The following is a 17,835-nucleotide window of genomic DNA, read 5'->3' on the forward strand; positions in this document are numbered from 1 at the left end:
CATTGAGATGATTATTATACTGTCCGCCTACTTCTCGATCTTGGGCTTCAAAAGCTTTTCAGTCTCATTCGCGTCTTCCTCCATGCCGCTATCTCTCTGACGCGGTTTAGTAGAGGACTGGGAAGAACAAAAATCAGCCTCATAAACCGCATCCAAATTGCGTTTAAGTTCCTTTTCCATCATAGAAACAGAACTACTTTTGACAGGAACGGAAGGGGTCGTAAACATGCTCCCATTCAACTTAGAAATCGGAGTCTCCTCCTCACGAGTACGGGAGACCGAATCCTGTACATAATATATAAAAACATTAGAATATGAAATAAAAAAATTACTCAAAAAAATGTTCCAGCATTTATTAAATAAATGTAGCTCAGAAACCTTAACAGGAACCTTGACAGTTGGATTTGAATCAGCGGAATCAACGTTTAACTGTTCCTCGTCAACAGGCTGTTTTTAATAACGTTTATAAGATATGAGTTAACATATAATTATAAGGTATAATACTTTATACCAACATAGTTTAAAGGTACAAATTACCTGGATAGCATTAAAATGGTGATCAAGCTCAGCCATTATTTCTGGATTCTCAGTCAACTTTGAAACAGAGTAGCCATCTGCTTTGTTTCTGAGGTTATAAGAACCTATGGCTATCTTGAAAGCAAACTTGCGATTTAGCAAAGAATCAAACTCTTTAGGAAACTTCCCTTCGCTAGCCAACTGTTAGACAAATGTAAAAAAATTGATCATGAACAACGTTGACAGTGTTTATAACAACATAAGAAACGAAATATGACATGTATAATACATTAGTAAATTTACCTCTATGTTGTTTTCTAATAGATGATTTGCGGAAACACCGAGTAGTTTCACAACTTCACGTTCAAACAGCGTCAAGGTGACAATCCCGGTACAATCTTGAACATGTATTGGAACTTTGATCCTGCAAATATTTCTCAGCGTTTTATCAATCAGTAAAAATATAATATGAGGACAATAAAATAAATAAAGTGGTAATTTCACCTGGGAACTGAGATGACGGTCTTTTGATTGCAACGATCAGTTTGGCATTCCAACACTGTTACTTCATCAAAACCTTCGCTTCCATCCTCCTTATCCTTGCAAATAGTTGTTGTAAAAACCTTTTTGGTGCACGATTTACAGGCATTGTAAAACCATGTGCTTTCTGATGCAAAGCTCTTGATTGTACCAAGGATAATAACAGCCTTTTTCTGTGCATAACAAAGAGTAGTTTAACATACTTTTCTATAATTGTTACGATATAACTGGACTATAAAATAAATACCAAGTGTAAAACTAACCTCTGAGATACCGCTTAAAGCTCCAATTGTACTGAATGCAAAATCTTTGAGATATTCGTCAACGGGTGACTTTATAAGAGAGGAAGTCAACCCAGAATAACCAGAAGATGTTGAAGCAGAAATCTGAGCAACAAAACTAAAAACACAAAACAAAGATTATGAAAATTATTTGTAAATGAAGTAGAATATAGATAATTTGATTATGAAAACAAACCTTTTCTTAAAATCAACAATCTCCGGAATGTCACTGTTGATGAATACTCGAGTTACAGTATACATATTGGATACATTGACATGTCCTGTGTTTTAAATAAAATGTAACTTAATTTACAGCTTAAATAGATGTAAAAAAATCGGTAAAATAGAATTGATATTGAAAATATAGAATATACCTCCCCAAAAACGGTACTTCCCAAACTGAATAACGACAACAATATTCTTTTCCGCTGGATGGTTAGTTTCAAATGCTCGAATTTGTTCAGCATAACCATCCCATAGTGTAACAAAAATCTGATGGTGCCTATACAAAGGATTTAATTATTAAGTTGTTATTTTTTTGTAAAATTATAAAGTAAAATTATAAAAACATATATAAGTATATGCAAATTTATTTGTACTGCAGGTCTTCAAGAATAAAAGTAACTTTGTTTTCCTCTTTGCCGTTGTTACTATCAGTCTTAACCTCAGCCGGAATGCTCCTCACAACAAACCCAATAACATCTAAAAATAAAAATAATAGAAAATACATAAGATATATACAGAAATTCAAAACTTTTAACAAATCAGCTTATATATTTATATAATTTACCAATGGGACTTTTGAAAGACTTGAAGTCCTCATCAAGATCCTCCCGAATAGAATCAAATGGAGTGAAATCGAATCCCCACTCAGAACCAACATGCCCAGTGTACGCCTCAACAACAGTGTTCTCATTTAGATTGATCTTCAACGTACTATGAACGTATTTAACTTTCTGGCGATTCTCACCCATAGATGGGTTACGAATAGTTAAACACTGATTTTCTTTCAAAAGGTGCTCATAAACGGTAGCATTTCTTTGGAGTACAAATGCCTGCATTTTGGTGCCCTGCAACAGCACGGGTGATAATAATGTGTTATGTAAAATTAAACTATTTATCCATGAAGATATATATATCTGTACCTCTTGATCCATGAAGATCATGTCATAGCAGTAAATTTTTCGAGGATTGTTGAACGCAGGTCTTGTCCATAATCTGACAACACGGACTCTGATTGTGTAATCATCAACATTAAGATCAACATTGTTGAGAAGTGTAATAGCAGCCTGCTCCATTTCTGCAATTGAATAATAGATAAAACATTATGTTTAATCATCAAAGCAATATGTTAATCGAACACATAAAAATATAATGAACTAAAACGAATAAAAAATGATAATGATACATTGCTATGAAAGAAGTGGTGGGAGTACGATGTGAATGTGAATGTAATATGTCAAAAGATGTTATTTATAATAGAAGTGTGGAGGTTAATTATGGAAAAGAAATTTGTTATCATAATAAAAATTTGAAATAAATTATTTATTAAAATAGAAAATTCAGTTACATCTATTTTTAGATGATTGATAATTTCTATATAATACTCACGAAAGATGAGCATTGGTAAAAAATTGAAATTAAAAAATGCGACTTCATATCTAATAAAAAATGCATGATAATTAACGCGTGGTAAAATCAATAGGCAGAATAAATATTTCACATAATAAATATCGATGAATTACTTATACATTTTTATTAAATATTAAATATATTAAATATAATAGCTGATTACTACCAGAATGGTGGCAAACAGGGCAATAGCATACATTTGTATACAACGTCGAACAAACTTTTTTTTTATCAAATTCATCATATCCGATAAACGAACTCGGTAAAGATCGATCAAACTATAAGCTACAATTCAATATAACACAAATGCATGTATTGTAAGGTGTCGTTCAACAACATGATTATTAAAACTACCTTATGAACGCATAACAAAGGGCTCAGAGTAAGTATTCCGTTTCTGACTGCTGCTTATCAGGTTGCAAAAAGAGAACAGAGCGCTCGCCATCCATGCTATTCAACATCGAACCAAGTTTTTTTTAACAATGTCATCACAGCCTAATAGTAAATCAAAATATGTACGAAAACATCAATATTATATAAAGCTTATGACACTATATGAAAGTGTTTCAGAATACGTATCGTGGTTTTCATGGACGCAACACAGGTTGCAAGAAGAAAACAGTGCACTCGCAATCGATGGTATGCAACATCGAACCAACTTTAGATGATACAGTTTCACGTAAAAAAAATCAACCCTCTGTTGAAGAAGCAACCAGTGACAGATTTTTTATGGAATTATTATGAGGGGTCGGTGACATTGTCAAGGAGTATAAGAAAATGCTATAACTAAGCATCTAATGACACTCCTTGACAACTTCACCGACACATCCATGTTTCCAGCAAAAGTTTGTCAATGGTTGCTAATTCAACAGAGGGTTAATTCTTATTAAGTTTAATGTATCATCTAAACAGTATAAACTGTGCACTTATGGATTTATTTTTTACCGCAATTAAACTATCTGCAAAAAAAAATGGATTAGAAAAAAAAAACAGACAAATAAATATGATTACAGAAATATGTTAATTGATGGAAACATGTTCAAGTATTAACCTATAGTGGATCTGTTGATGATAAGCAATAACCAAAATTTGTTTAAACAAATGAACAACATCTTTCTTTATGTGTATTTGAAAACAAAAGTGTTAGACTTAACTAATGGATACGTCAAAAGACAACCCGGCGGAGTCACATAAAGAAAACCGTCGATTCAAAACCATGAACATTCAACCTCTGCCAAAGAATCATCCTAATTAATTGTGTCAGTCATATCAAGGACTCCAATCAACAAATTTGGTAATTCTATCAGCCCAAAAACCTTGTTCATAGATACACATAGCAACAAAATTTAAGTAGCAGTCATTTGTAATCCGGTTTAATCCCATATTTCAATTCACGCGTTAAATCAAAACACGATTAGCAGACATTTGAAATCCGGGTTAATACAATATTTCAAATCAAATCAACCAAACAGGATTCGAATAGCACGGATTCATAACATCATCATCATGAAATTAAACATGTAAATACACGCGATAAATCAAAAACAGGATTAGAATAGCAATATTTAGTTTGAAGCCCTAATCCGGTTTATAACCCTTTTTCAAACCAAATCAATCAAACACTGATTCAAAACATCATCATCATATAAACTAAATAAGGATTAGGGTTACACGTGATAAATCAAAACAGGATTCGAATAGCACGGATTCATAACATCATCATCATGAAATTAAACATGTAAATACACGCGATAAATCAAAAACAGGATTAGAATAGCAATATTTAGTTTGAAGCCCTAATCCGGTTTATAACCCTTTTTCAAATCAAATCAATCAAACACTGATTCAAAACATCATCATCATATAAACTAAATAAGGATTAGGGTTACACGTGATAAATCAAAACAGGATTCGAATATCACGGATTCAAAACATCATCCTCATGAAATTAAACATGTAAATACACGCGATAAATCAAAAACAGGATTAAAATAGCAAGATTTTGTTTGAAGCCCTAATCCGGGACTACAGATCTGTGAATGAAAAATGAACTTTAAAAACTTACCAAAATGTGATTAATCAGAAACGGATTCAAAGCGAAAGGATTCTAGAGGTGGACGATTAGCAACGAAATCAAATCTGCTAGTAGGAGATGGCGATAGTTGAAGTCTGGTGTTCTCTAAGTCCGTTTCATATAACGATACGAAAGACATTGAAAGAGATTGAAAGAATTGAAAGATGAAAGAAGGAGAATAAAGTAATTGAAAGAAGGAGAGCGGAGATAATGAGGATAGCTGCCCTAGGAAATTGCCGCCCAAAGAACCAATTATCTCATCAAAGAGATATGCCACCTCAATTACAAATGGTTTAAGAATATGACATGTGGCATCAAGTGTATTTCAAATCAAATCAACCAAACAGGATTCGAATAGCACGGATTCATAACATCATCATCATGAAATTAAACATGTAAATACACGCGATAAATCAAAAACAGGATTAGAATAGCAATATTTAGTTTGAAGCCCTAATCCGGTTTATAACCCTTTTTCAAATCAAATCAATCAAACACTGATTCAAAACATCATCATCATATAAACTAAATAAGGATTAGGGTTACACGTGATAAATCAAAACAGGATTCGAATAGCACGGATTCATAACATCATCATCATGAAATTAAACATGTAAATACACGCGATAAATCAAAAACAGGATTAGAATAGCAATATTTAGTTTGAAGCCCTAATCCGGTTTATAACCCTTTTTCAAATCAAATCAATCAAACACTGATTCAAAACATCATCATCATATAAACTAAATAAGGATTAGGGTTACACGTGATAAATCAAAACATGATTCGAATATCACGGATTCAAAACATCATCCTCATGAAATTAAACATGTAAATACACGCGATAAATTAAACATGAAATTAAACATTATTTGTTCAACCTGTGTAATACACGTGGTTTTAAAGATATATTTTTTTTATTTGGTATATACAATTACATTTATTCTACCCGTACAATATGGTTCTTATAAATATAACTTTTTTTATTTAATATATAAAATTATATGTATTCAACCTGTACAATAAATGAGGTTTTAAAAATATATTATTTTATTATTTAGTATATAAAATTTATTTATTCAATCCCGTGTAATATACGGGGTTATAACCTAGTATTAGATAAAAAAGATGTTTATCTTTTTTCATTCTTTGTATTGATATAAAGTCCTATCATGTAGTTTTCATAGTTTACATAAGAAAACAATAACGTGCAATAGTAATCAGTTGAAGTAAAATATTATTATTTTATTAACTTTTGAACCAACAAATTAAAGTTTGTGAATCAAATAAAATAACAATATTTGAATTTTTCTTCCCAACCACTCAACTTACTAGATATATTATTTTATTATTTAGTATATAAAATTTATTTATTCAATCCCGTGTAATATACGGGGTTATAACCTAGTATTAGATAAAAAAGATGTTTATCTTTTTTCATTCTTTGTATTGATATAAAGTCCTATCATGTAGTTTTCATAGTTTACATAAGAAAACAATAACGTACAATAGTAATCAGTTGAAGTAAAATATTATTATTTTATTAACTTTTGAACCAACAAATTAAAGTTTGTGAATCAAATAAAATAACAATATTTGAATTTTTCTTCCCAACCACTCAACTTACTAGATGTCAATCGAAACATTACTATTACAAGGGTGAAGATATAATAGGAAGTTTATTTGGCTAGAAAGGATAGGAAGTGATCTTGATCATCCATTATGTTAATCAATGGCTAAGATTAAATCAGGGAAATTGAAAGGGAGAAAAGAGACGCGTGAGTTTGTTCAAGGGCATTCTAGTCAATTCAAGCCAATAGTTTCTCTCTCCTCCAATTCCCCCTCATTTTTTAAACGTTAATAACTCTTTCATACGACATTATTTTTTTATAAAAATTGCACCAAAAAAACGAGCGTTTTTTATCTTTAAAACGAGTATACTATTGCTATATTTAAAAAAAAAAATTTAAAACCCAGTTGCGTAAAACGCAATAGAAAACCACCAGTTACGTAAAACGCAATGAAACAAAAACCTAAAAAATGACATTTTTCTAAAACGCAATGCACAAAAAACACAAAGAAATGACTTATTTGTAAAACGCAATGGCTAGAAAACACACATAAATGTCTTATTTGTAAAACGCAATGGCCAGAAAACACATAAAAAAGTGTTTTACCTAAAACGCAATGCACAAAAAACACAAAGAAATGACTTATTTGTAAAACGCAATGGCCAGAAAACACTTAAAATGTCTGTTTTCTAAAACGCAATGGACTGAAAACACATAAAAAAGTGTTTTACCTAAAACGCAATGCACCAAAAACACAAAGAAATGTCTTATATGTAAAACGCAATGGCCAGAAAACACTTAAAAATGACTAATTCTAAAACGCAATGGACTGAAAACACCTAAAAAATGTGTTTTACCTAAAACTCAATGACTAAAAACACTTAAAAATGTGTTTTTTTTTTCTAAAACGCAATAGCCAGAAACCACATAAAACTCTCTTATTTCTAAAACGCAATGGACACATAAAACTGTCTGAATTGTCTACGAATTATTGTCTTCGAAATGAGCCAATTTCTGGAAAATTAATTTTTCTGATGCGTTTTTAGTACAGCAATTTAATCGAAAAAAAAATTTAGTACAGCTCAACCCCAGCCAGGGGCTCTGCCCCTTGGACCCCGCCAGGGGCTGCCGCCCATGGGACCCCGCTACCGGGGGTTGCCGCCCCCGGACCCCCGCAAAGATCGTAAAACGCAATGACTAAATCAAAAACCCAGATCGTGAAAATGAAATTAAAGAATTTCTTGCATGGATCGAAGCCGATTTCTTCATCAATTGACGAAATTTGAATGATAGAAACACTTATCAACGCTCGAATCGAACGAATCGAGTGATTACCTCCAAAATCACCGGAAAAACCGAGATTTTTTTATGAAATTAAACTGGGTTTTCTTCAAAAAAAGCTGAAGAACACGTTGATCGGGTTCTGAATCATTGATTGGTGATGAAAATCGCACTATAATGTAGTGATTATTGAGATAGAAAGTGAAGAAATAGTTGAAGATGGTGGGTTTTGAAAATAGTGGGTTTTTGAATTTACTGGGTTTTGAAAAAGGAAGAAGAAGGAGTTGGATTGACTAAAATACCCTTTCTCTTTATTTTAAAATTTGCCACATGTCATAATCCTATGGCTTCCTATCCTTACTAGCAAAAATTAACTTCCTATTTGATCTTTTCCCACTATTACTATATATTAATAATTATTACTATTATTACTATTACTATATATTAATAATTAATAAATCAAATGAAATGAATAGTGTTTTTAATATATTTTAATAATATATATTTTAATATATATAAATTTCCCTCTATTAGTTTACTATATATTAATAAATCAAATGAAATGAATAGTGTTTTTAATATATTTTAATAATATATATTTTAATATATATAAATTTCCCTCTATTAGTTCATAGTCTTTATTAATTCAAAAAAGATTCTTTTTTTTTACTTAAATCTACTATTCAATTATCTAGTTTATTGCTCCACTAGGTTATAACCCTATGTATTACACCGGTTGAATAAATAAATTTTATATATTAAATAATAAAAACAATATATCTTTAAAAACCTTATTTATTGCACGGGTTGAATAAATGTAATTTTATATACCAAATAACAAAAAAAATATATTTTTTAAAATATGTGTATTACACGGTTTGATTAAAAGTAAATTTCTGTAAAAAAATATATATATATCCTTAAAAAACCTCGTGTATTGTACGAATTGAATAAATCTAATTTTATACATCAAATAATAAAAAGTTATATCTTAAAAACCTCATGTATTACATGAGTCGAGTAAATGTAATTTTGTATAATGAAAATAAAAATATTTAATATATTAACACTAAGTTTGGTTTTTGTGATAAAAATAGATTATTCTGTTGTTGCAAAATTTGTTAATGAAGTCTCAGTAAATTTAACACTTTATTTAAAACTCCGTAAATCTATTTGATACCAAAGTAAACAAAATGTTCAAATTTATATTTAATATCAAATTAGATAATTAAGTTTGAATTTGAAGTAAATAGATAAATATAAAAGTAATAATTAATTCAAATAAATAATAGAGTTAACTTCCATTTTGCTCCCTATGATTTGGTCATTTTAACGGTTTTGCCCAAGCAGTTTAAAAATAGTCATTTTCCTCCCTGATTTTTCCAACTTATCGTCATTTTGCTCCCCGCCTCTAACTCCATCCAAAAAATCTATCAAGTGGAAGGGCATTTTGGTAATTTTATAGATAAAAGTAAGGGCATGTAAGTCTTTTCACCTAAATAACCTATAACTTGTTTATTTACATGTATATAAGTAATTCTTTTCTGATCCCCCATCTTTCCAACCACTTTTTCTATCGGCCACCACCATCCACAACCATCTACCACCACCTGCAACTACTACTTGCCGACCACGACTACCGCGACTTTTAACTAAACAATTTAGTTGAGTTAGAGCCAGAGAGTAAACTACCGAAATACCCATACTTTTAATTGAACGTTTTAACTGAGTTAGAGCTAGGGAGCAAACTGGCGACAAACTCGAAAGATCAGGGAGGAAAATGACTATTTTCAAACTATTGGAGCAAAATCGTTAAAATGACCAAACCACAGGGAGCAAAATGAAAGTTAACTCTAAATAATATTATAAATGAGAAGAAGATTAAACTAAATAATAATTATCCAAAAGATATTAAACTAAATAATATTTAGTAGGAGAGTTATCTATAATTAACTAAAAGAGATTAAACTAAAATAATAATTATCTATAAGAGATGCCCTAATATGATGACAAGTGTCCCTAAATGATTTTTTTTATTATATAGTAAAGAAGTAAAGATTTGGTTCATATATTTTTAGTTTTATCAACTTTGATTTGTTAATAAGAGTTACCATTAAACTTTTTTCACACTTTTCACCCTATAGTTTTTCTCATTTACAACTTTGTCGTTTTATGTTTTTTATCTAAAATATATATTTTTAATAATTTTTACTCTAATATTTTTCCACTTTTAATTTTGAACTCATACTTTTCATCCTTTACAAATTTGTCATTTTACGTTTCAATTTAAATTTTGCGAGTTAGCACCTTGTAACGTGTGTACGTTGTTTAACGTTTTTATGTTATTTTGTTTTCCAGTTTCATGGTTTTGTCGTAATGCGCGGGTCCTGAGTCTACTTAGTTATTCTTTTTTATGTTTTACATTTCAGTCTAAATTTTGCAAGTTAACACGCTGCAACATGCATGCATGGTCTATCGTTTTTACATCTACTTTTGACTTAGTTTAACAGACCATCCGTAAAGCACGGGTTCTAAATACTAGTTTACAATAATAAACATATAAAGTTGGATATTTAAGTTATGGTTCTTCTCAAAGATATCAACTTGAGAATTGAGATCCGACTCACGACTTATAGTAGTTATTGTATGTTGGATTTAGTACACGTGTTATAAAAATTTAATCAGAATAACGTAAACGTGTGTACGAACCAATCCAAACTGTATTTTAGATCGCCCACTGGAAGTCCACATGCAAATCAAATAGAAATAAATCACAACCATAAGGTGTGATACAAAAAAATACATGTTCTAGCATATGGCCAACCAAGCTGTAACACATTGGTCAACGAACCAGTCACTAGATCCAACGACACCAAACACCCACGAAACTCGAACGCCTTTGAATTATACTCACTAAAACGACCCTAAAATTGCTCACCGCCGATTTTGTATCGGTAGTGTGCAACAATCCAGGAATGTGAGGCAACCGGTCGACGGTGTTCAAGTTTGGGGGCATCCACAAAAAGGAGAGGGAGAGAGAAAAGGGTTACGACTTGTATTAGTTTTTAATAACCCCAAACTTTTATTTATGTTATCTCCTCACTTTGTGATCAAGCTAGAGTTCAATTCAAATTGATGATTTCTCACAAAGAATAATAATTAATTTGAATTTCATAATTTTCTCTATAATTATATTTTGTTCATTGTTTCTTCTTATTATTGTTTATCCAAGTATTATTAATTAACTCTATAATCAATAACTATTGGAATTTATTTATTTATAGATAAACCATTCAACTTGGATAATTTATTCAACTATAATTTATTTCTAAATCTTCTTTTACGTGTCAGAGTATTTAAGTCTTTAAATATATTTTTTTCTTCGTTACTTAAATGTAACTCTTTAGATCATACCTTACTACCAGTGTTAAATTTCGACTCTTGTACATACAAATCCAATATTGTATACATTTTGGATTAGATTTGTGTTGTAAATATAAAGAAAGACACTTGAATAAACTTTTTTGGGTTTAAGGCTAACTTTAACCGATACACTTAGCTAAATGGTTTGGGTTACAAGTGTCTCGATAACACGAGCAATCAAGAGGTCGTGGTATCAAAAGAGCGTATATTAGAGGTTTGTGTTGATATACTTGTCTTTATCTATTAAAGAGTTTAATAAAATCCACTTGTAACTTAGAAACCGATCATGTTACAATTAATTACTAACAATGTGATTCACGTAAGACAAACCCTGTCATGTAGGTGTCACGTAAGACACAAAGGCTCTCCTATACACAAACCCTGCAACGGTCAACACGTCGATCAACGTCTCATCCCCTTACATTCATCGTTCAACATCCAACCAACTACCCTTGCCCCACACCTGCCTCCCCACCAATCCACCGCTCTGAATGACGCCCACCCATTACACCATCTGCGCCTTTCTTGCCGCTGATCAAACACGACAATCGCCGTCAACAAAGCTCCATAACACATAACCTAATGAGTCAATTTAAACTTTCCAAAGGGGGCAAAAACACAATTCAAACCCACAAGAGGTAAAGAAACAACACTTTGTTAAAAGAGTAGGGATCAAAGAGTAGAATTAGGTGTGAAAGGGGTCGTGGTGCTATTTCAATCACCTCTTTTTCATGGATCAAAACCTCTTGTTGATTCAAAACCAAAAACCCATCGTTACCTATAGCCGCCGAAACTATCTTTACTCCTTCACTACATCAAAACCCAACCCCAATCTTTACTATCCAAAATCTTCAAGATCCATCAATCTTTCACATGGCTGCCGTTGCTCCTCCTGCAGATCGTATCCTCTTTTATCATTCTATCTTAATTCAAATCTTGTTTATTGGATCTGGGTTTGTTGTGATCTTTATTGAGCTGAATTGATTGGTTTTATATAGCTTGAATTCATAGTTTATTGTTATTTCAATCTTAAGTGATTAAAGCTTGGAACTTTATTGTATATGTGTGTGTTCTGTGCTGTTTTTGATCTTGATCTGGATAATTGGTTAGTTTCTTTTAGTTTCTAGGGTTTATTAGCTCATGGTAAAGTTATTTATTTTAATTTATAATGTTTGAATGATTATAGTGACTGATTATTTCATTTATTTGATAAGAAGTGGGATTCCTTTACTAATTCTGCTACAGAAGCTGCCGATTTGCTGAAGAATTTATCGTTGGATCAATCGAAAACGTTAGAAGGCTCGGAGGCCGCTAACAAGGTGAGGATAATAGGATATAGATTTATGTGGCAGTATGTGATGGTTTTTTTTTGTTTTTAACTGTTATGGCGTGTTTGTTTACGGTTAGTTAGGATTGTTAGAAGACTAATCGTGCGGTTTTGTGCCTTGCAGCCCTCGGTTGACTCAGAGGTCAATGGGAATGGTCAAAGTCAACCTGTTGATAGGTCTCTTACGCCGGTGATTCCTGATTTTATGGATCCAGCAGTGGCTTATTTTCCTAGTGCATATCCTTCTCCTGGTTATTACTATGGAGGTACTTCAATTCTTTTTAACATATCATAGTTATATACTTATATCGTAATGCAAAGCGGAATAAAATATGAAAATCAGTTAGAGGCTGTTTGTTTACCTCTTAATGAGGCTCTTAATGGTTCAGACCTCTTACTGGTTCAGCACTTAATGGTTCAGACTGTTTGTTTCACGAGCAGATGTCTGAATGGTTCAAACATTTGCCTCTGAATGGTTAAGATCTCTAATCTGAATTGGTCAGACATTTGTCTCTGAACGGTTAGCATTATATAGGCTCTTAATGGTTCCGATCTCTTACTGGTTCAGCACTTAATGATTCAGACCTCTTGCTGGTTCAGCACTTAACCATTCAAACCATTCAGATGTTGCCAAACGACCCCTTAAAATGAAAGTTGTTACTAAACTTGTTTAATTTTATGTTAGGTTATGATGGGGCTACTAATGACTACTCAAGGTTAATGAACCCTGATGGAGTTGATATGTCTCAAGTAAGATTTTTTTTTTTTTTTTTTTTTTTTTTTTTTTTTTTTTGTAATGTTACATTTTTTTTCATGTTGTTATGTTATTGGTGGTGATGATTGAATGTAAATTATTAGGGTGTTTACGGGGAAAACGGGTCATTAATGTATCCTGGTTACGGTTATGCACCGTATGGCCCATATTCTCCTGCTGGTTCACCCGTTCCAACTACGAGTCATGATGGTCAACTCTACGGAACCCAACATTACCAATACCCGAGCCCGTACTTTCAACCCGTGACTCCGCCCAGTGCCCCGCCTAAAGGTGATTTCACCAGATCTGCAGCTGGCGGTCAACCGTCATTCACTGTAGACACAACCGCTAAGGAGAACACCGGTGCTGCACCGGTCAGACCAGTAACAAACCCGAATCCAGTTTTTGGTTCAAATGGATCGTATGGCAGCGGTTCGCAAAACGGGTTTCAGGATCCAGTATACAGGTTTGACGGGGCCCATTCTCCGATACCATGGTTAGACAGTACGATGTATTATAATGGACAGCCTAGAAGCAATACCAGTTCTGTTGCTTTGTCGAATAATAACGGTTTTGCATCGAAGAATCAAAACGTCGGTTCTCATTCTCATCTTGTGGTAGGTTTATCTTCTTTTTGTTATAAATATTTTCAGTTATGATAATTTATTTATTCGGTTTGTAGAGTCCAAGACCAATGTCGGCCATAAATACAGCAAGTGGATATATGAACAGAGCGTATCCAAACAAGTTATACGGGCAGTACCAGGGAGCATACGGGTCGGGTTTTGGATATGGATCCAATTCTTACGGGTCACAAAACAGGCAGGGTTGGTTAACCCTTGATAACAAGTACAGGTCTAGAGGACGAGGCAACGGTTTCTTTAATTATAACAATGAAAACAGTGATGGGCTGAATGAGCTAAATCGGGGCCCAAGAGCCCGGATCACCAAGAACCAAAAGGTCCCAACACGAGTCACTATAACCATCAAGGGGCAAAATGATAATTTGCCAGAGACTGTCGAAAAAGATACGGTGTGTGCTGTTCCAGATAGAGAGCAATACAACCACGCGGACTTTCCGGAAACTTATACAGATGCGAAGTTTTTTATTATTAAATCATATAGTGAAGACGATGTTCATAAAAGCGTCAAGTACAATGTATGGTCCAGTACGCAAAATGGAAATAAAAAACTCGATGCTGCGTATCATGAAGCCCAACAGAAACCCGAAAAATGCCCAGTTTTTCTTTTCTTTTCAGTAAGTTTTTGACTTTTTGTTACCAATTCAAATTCAAGAAAACCGATTTTTATATTTTAACTAATGACATTTTTTTCACAGGTCAATACAAGCGGTCAATTTGTTGGTGTTGCGGAAATGGTAGGCCCGGTTGACTTCAACAAAAGCTTGGACTACTGGCAACAAGACAAATGGGTCGGTTATTTTCCGGTTAAGTGGCATATTATTAAAGATGTACCGAACAGTATGTTGAAGCATATTATTCTCGAATACAATGAGAATAAGCCTGTAACTAATAGCAGGGACACCCAAGAGGTACTTTTAGTTCTCTCGTCGTTTTTACACTTTGATCGCATTTTTGTTAAAAATGTTAATTGAGATTGTGCATCTTTGTTTAGGTGAAGTTAGAGCAGGGATTGCAGATGATTAAAGTATTCAAAGATCATTCTAGCAAGCAGTGCATATTAGATGATTTCGAGTTTTACGAAGAACGACAAAAGAGAATTCAAGAAAAGAAAGCAAAACAACAGCTTCAGAAACAAGTGAGTGACATTGTAATAATTTCTACTTGATTGTCGCTCTTAGGGGTGCAAACAAGCCGAGCTGCTCGAGATTGGCTCGAGAAAAAGCTCGAAACAAGCTGAGCCTTATCGAGCCCGAGGCCGAGCTGAGCTTGAGCCTAAAATAAAGCTTGTTTATTTATCTAGTCTGAGCTGGAGCCTGGCATGTGAAGCTCGTCGAGCCTTAGTGTAAAATTAGATTTTATTAATATGTAATAACATTTTCCCCTTTTTTTGTTTAATAAACGAGCCGAGCTTATATGAACTTGTTTACAAGCTGATCCTGAACCTAAAAATAAGCCCGTTCAGTAAACGATCCTGAGCTTCACTTATCGAGCTTGCGAGCCTAAACGAGTCTATTATTTATATTATTTTTATTTAATATATTAATTAATAGATAATAAACGAGCCGAGCTGAGCTCGAGCTTGAGAAACTACCAACGAGCTGAGCTTTGAAAACAAAGCTTGAACCGAGCCGAGCTTGAGCTCTCATAAGTTAATTGAGCTCGAGCTCGAGCCTGGTCGAGCTCGGGCCGAGTTGTTTGCACCCCTTACTTGCTCTTGCTCTATATCATTCTTATATTGTTAAATAATATTAATAACAATGTTATTATGTTTATTTTCCAAAGGCATGGGAAGAAAAACCAACATTAGTTGAGAAAAACAAAGAGGAGGTTTCTGCACCAGATTTGGTAAAAGAAGAAGTCAAACTTACTGAAAATGTATCATTTGATAAAGCAATATGATAATAAAGCAACAGATTGAAATTACCAAAAAGCCCATGAAAATGGGTAGTTGTGGGGGGTGTAAAATAGATGGGTCCATAATTAGAAGCCCAATATGTAGTGTTTACTTTTAGGTTTCTAACATGGGTTTTCCTTTTTTATACCTTTTATTTGTGTTTGGGAATCATCTTTTCTTATATTCTCTTTTTTGTTTGTTGTTTTTTGTGGCCTTTGATGTTTATTTTTTCTATGGTTTTTATGTAATTCTGCTTTGTAAATATGTGTTGTTTTTCTATTTTAATGTTTCTCATAATCAAGTCTAATTTTAGCTTGGAACTGTCTCAAGATGTTGACTCTACTTTGGGTAATGCTGATTTATATGTTAAATATATAAGTAACCGCAGTCGACTTGGACTCTCGCCAGGTCAAAACCCGGGTCCGACCCTGCCAAACTCTGAAAAAAAAAAAACTCAACCAGACTGGCCAAATACCGGATTGTACCTAGAACTGCTTTCTACCCTACCCGGTTCTTGAGTTTGTTGACCAAACCCGAAACCTGTTCCTACCCGGTTCCAAAGTATTAAAAAAGCCCGTTTTGTGCAGGGCCTGCTGAACTTGACACCATTTTCAAAAGTGGCAAAACACATAACTGCGACGTATACATCTATACTATATAATAAAAGAAACCATTTTTGAGACACTTGTTATCATATCAGGCCATGTGTTATGGATAATTATTATTTTAATTTAATTTCTTCTAATTAATTATAGATAATCCTTCTTCTAAATATTATTTAGTTTAATTATTACTTTTATATTTATCTATTTACTTCAAATTCAAACTTAGTTATCTAATTTGATATTAGAGTAAATTACGATTTGACCTCTTGTGGTTATATCACTTTTATCTTTTTAGCCCAAAAAAGAATTTTTTAACATCTGAGCCCTCAACGTCTTTTTTTTCTAACCCTTTTGGACCCCAATGTTTTTTTTTCTAACCCTTTTGGCCCCCAAAGATAAATGGATGGGGTTAGTGTTAGGGGCCAAAAGGGTTAGAAAAAAAGACGTTGAGGGCTCAGATGTTAAAAGATTATTTTTTGACTAAAAGGGTAAAAGTGATATAACCACAGGGGCCGAAATTGTAATTTACTCTTGATATTAACTATATATTTGAACGTTTTGTTTAGTTTGGTATCAAATATATTTTACGAAACTTAAAATAAATTTAACTAATATTATTTATCATTTCTACATTTACAAGTTCTAATACACATGGTTTTTAAAGATATAACTCTTTTTCAGATTTATTCAACACGTGTAATATACGGGGCTTTAAGGATGTATTTTTTATTATTCATTAGATTTATTCAACCCGTTTATATACGAGTTTTTTTAAAGATACGACGTTTTTAGTATTTAGTATACAAAATTACATTTATTTAATATGTGTAATACACATGATTTTCAAATATATAATTTTTTTTATTATTTGATATATAAAATTACATTTATTTAACCCGTACAATATACATGGTTGATAAAGATATAACTTTTCATTATTTAATATATAAAATTACATTTATTCAACCCGTGTAATACACAGGATTCTAACCTAGTATTCTTATTTACGCAACTTGTGTCGCTACTAGACACACTCTTGAACAACTTAAGACACTGTCTTCGGTAGCACGCTGTCGAGGACGACTCTCCCCCTATTACTTTGTTATTCCTAAAATTTACCGGATAAGATTGTTATTGTTAATGTCTTTTTATGGGACAAGTGTTTTTTTAACATGACTTAAAGTTATTCAACGATACATGCGAATTATTTTTAAACTTGTACGCTACTATTTTAGCCTTTGGAAGACAAAACAAACCTGCCGGAATGAATAGGTCCAGCGCAACGCGACCACA

At 32.7% G+C, this 17,835-nt stretch overlaps 1 protein-coding gene across 2 annotated transcripts; it reads left to right on the forward strand.

The window, feature by feature from the left end:
• The first annotated feature begins 12,053 nt into the window (after nucleotides 1–12,053).
• LOC110867633 (YTH domain-containing protein ECT4) lies at nucleotides 12,054–16,231 on the forward strand. Of its 2 annotated transcripts, none has more exons than XM_022116637.2 (9): nucleotides 12,054–12,219; nucleotides 12,564–12,637; nucleotides 12,770–12,911; nucleotides 13,331–13,395; nucleotides 13,504–13,992; nucleotides 14,082–14,657; nucleotides 14,739–14,951; nucleotides 15,035–15,178; nucleotides 15,826–16,231. In XM_022116637.2, exons 1-9 carry the CDS (start codon nucleotides 12,192–12,194, stop codon nucleotides 15,940–15,942), a joined length of 1,848 nt encoding a protein of 615 aa, XP_021972329.1. In that variant the 5' UTR covers nucleotides 12,054–12,191; the 3' UTR covers nucleotides 15,943–16,231. The 2 variants fall into 2 exon arrangements, with proteins under 2 accessions (XP_021972329.1, XP_021972328.1); XM_022116636.2 differs by having other exon boundaries at nucleotides 12,055–12,219; nucleotides 13,504–14,016.
• The last annotated feature ends 1,604 nt before the right edge of the window (nucleotides 16,232–17,835 follow it).

This window comes from Helianthus annuus, chromosome 7 (assembly GCF_002127325.2).
Source record: "Helianthus annuus cultivar XRQ/B chromosome 7, HanXRQr2.0-SUNRISE, whole genome shotgun sequence".
In the NCBI taxonomy this organism is placed as follows: domain Eukaryota; kingdom Viridiplantae; phylum Streptophyta; class Magnoliopsida; order Asterales; family Asteraceae; genus Helianthus; species Helianthus annuus.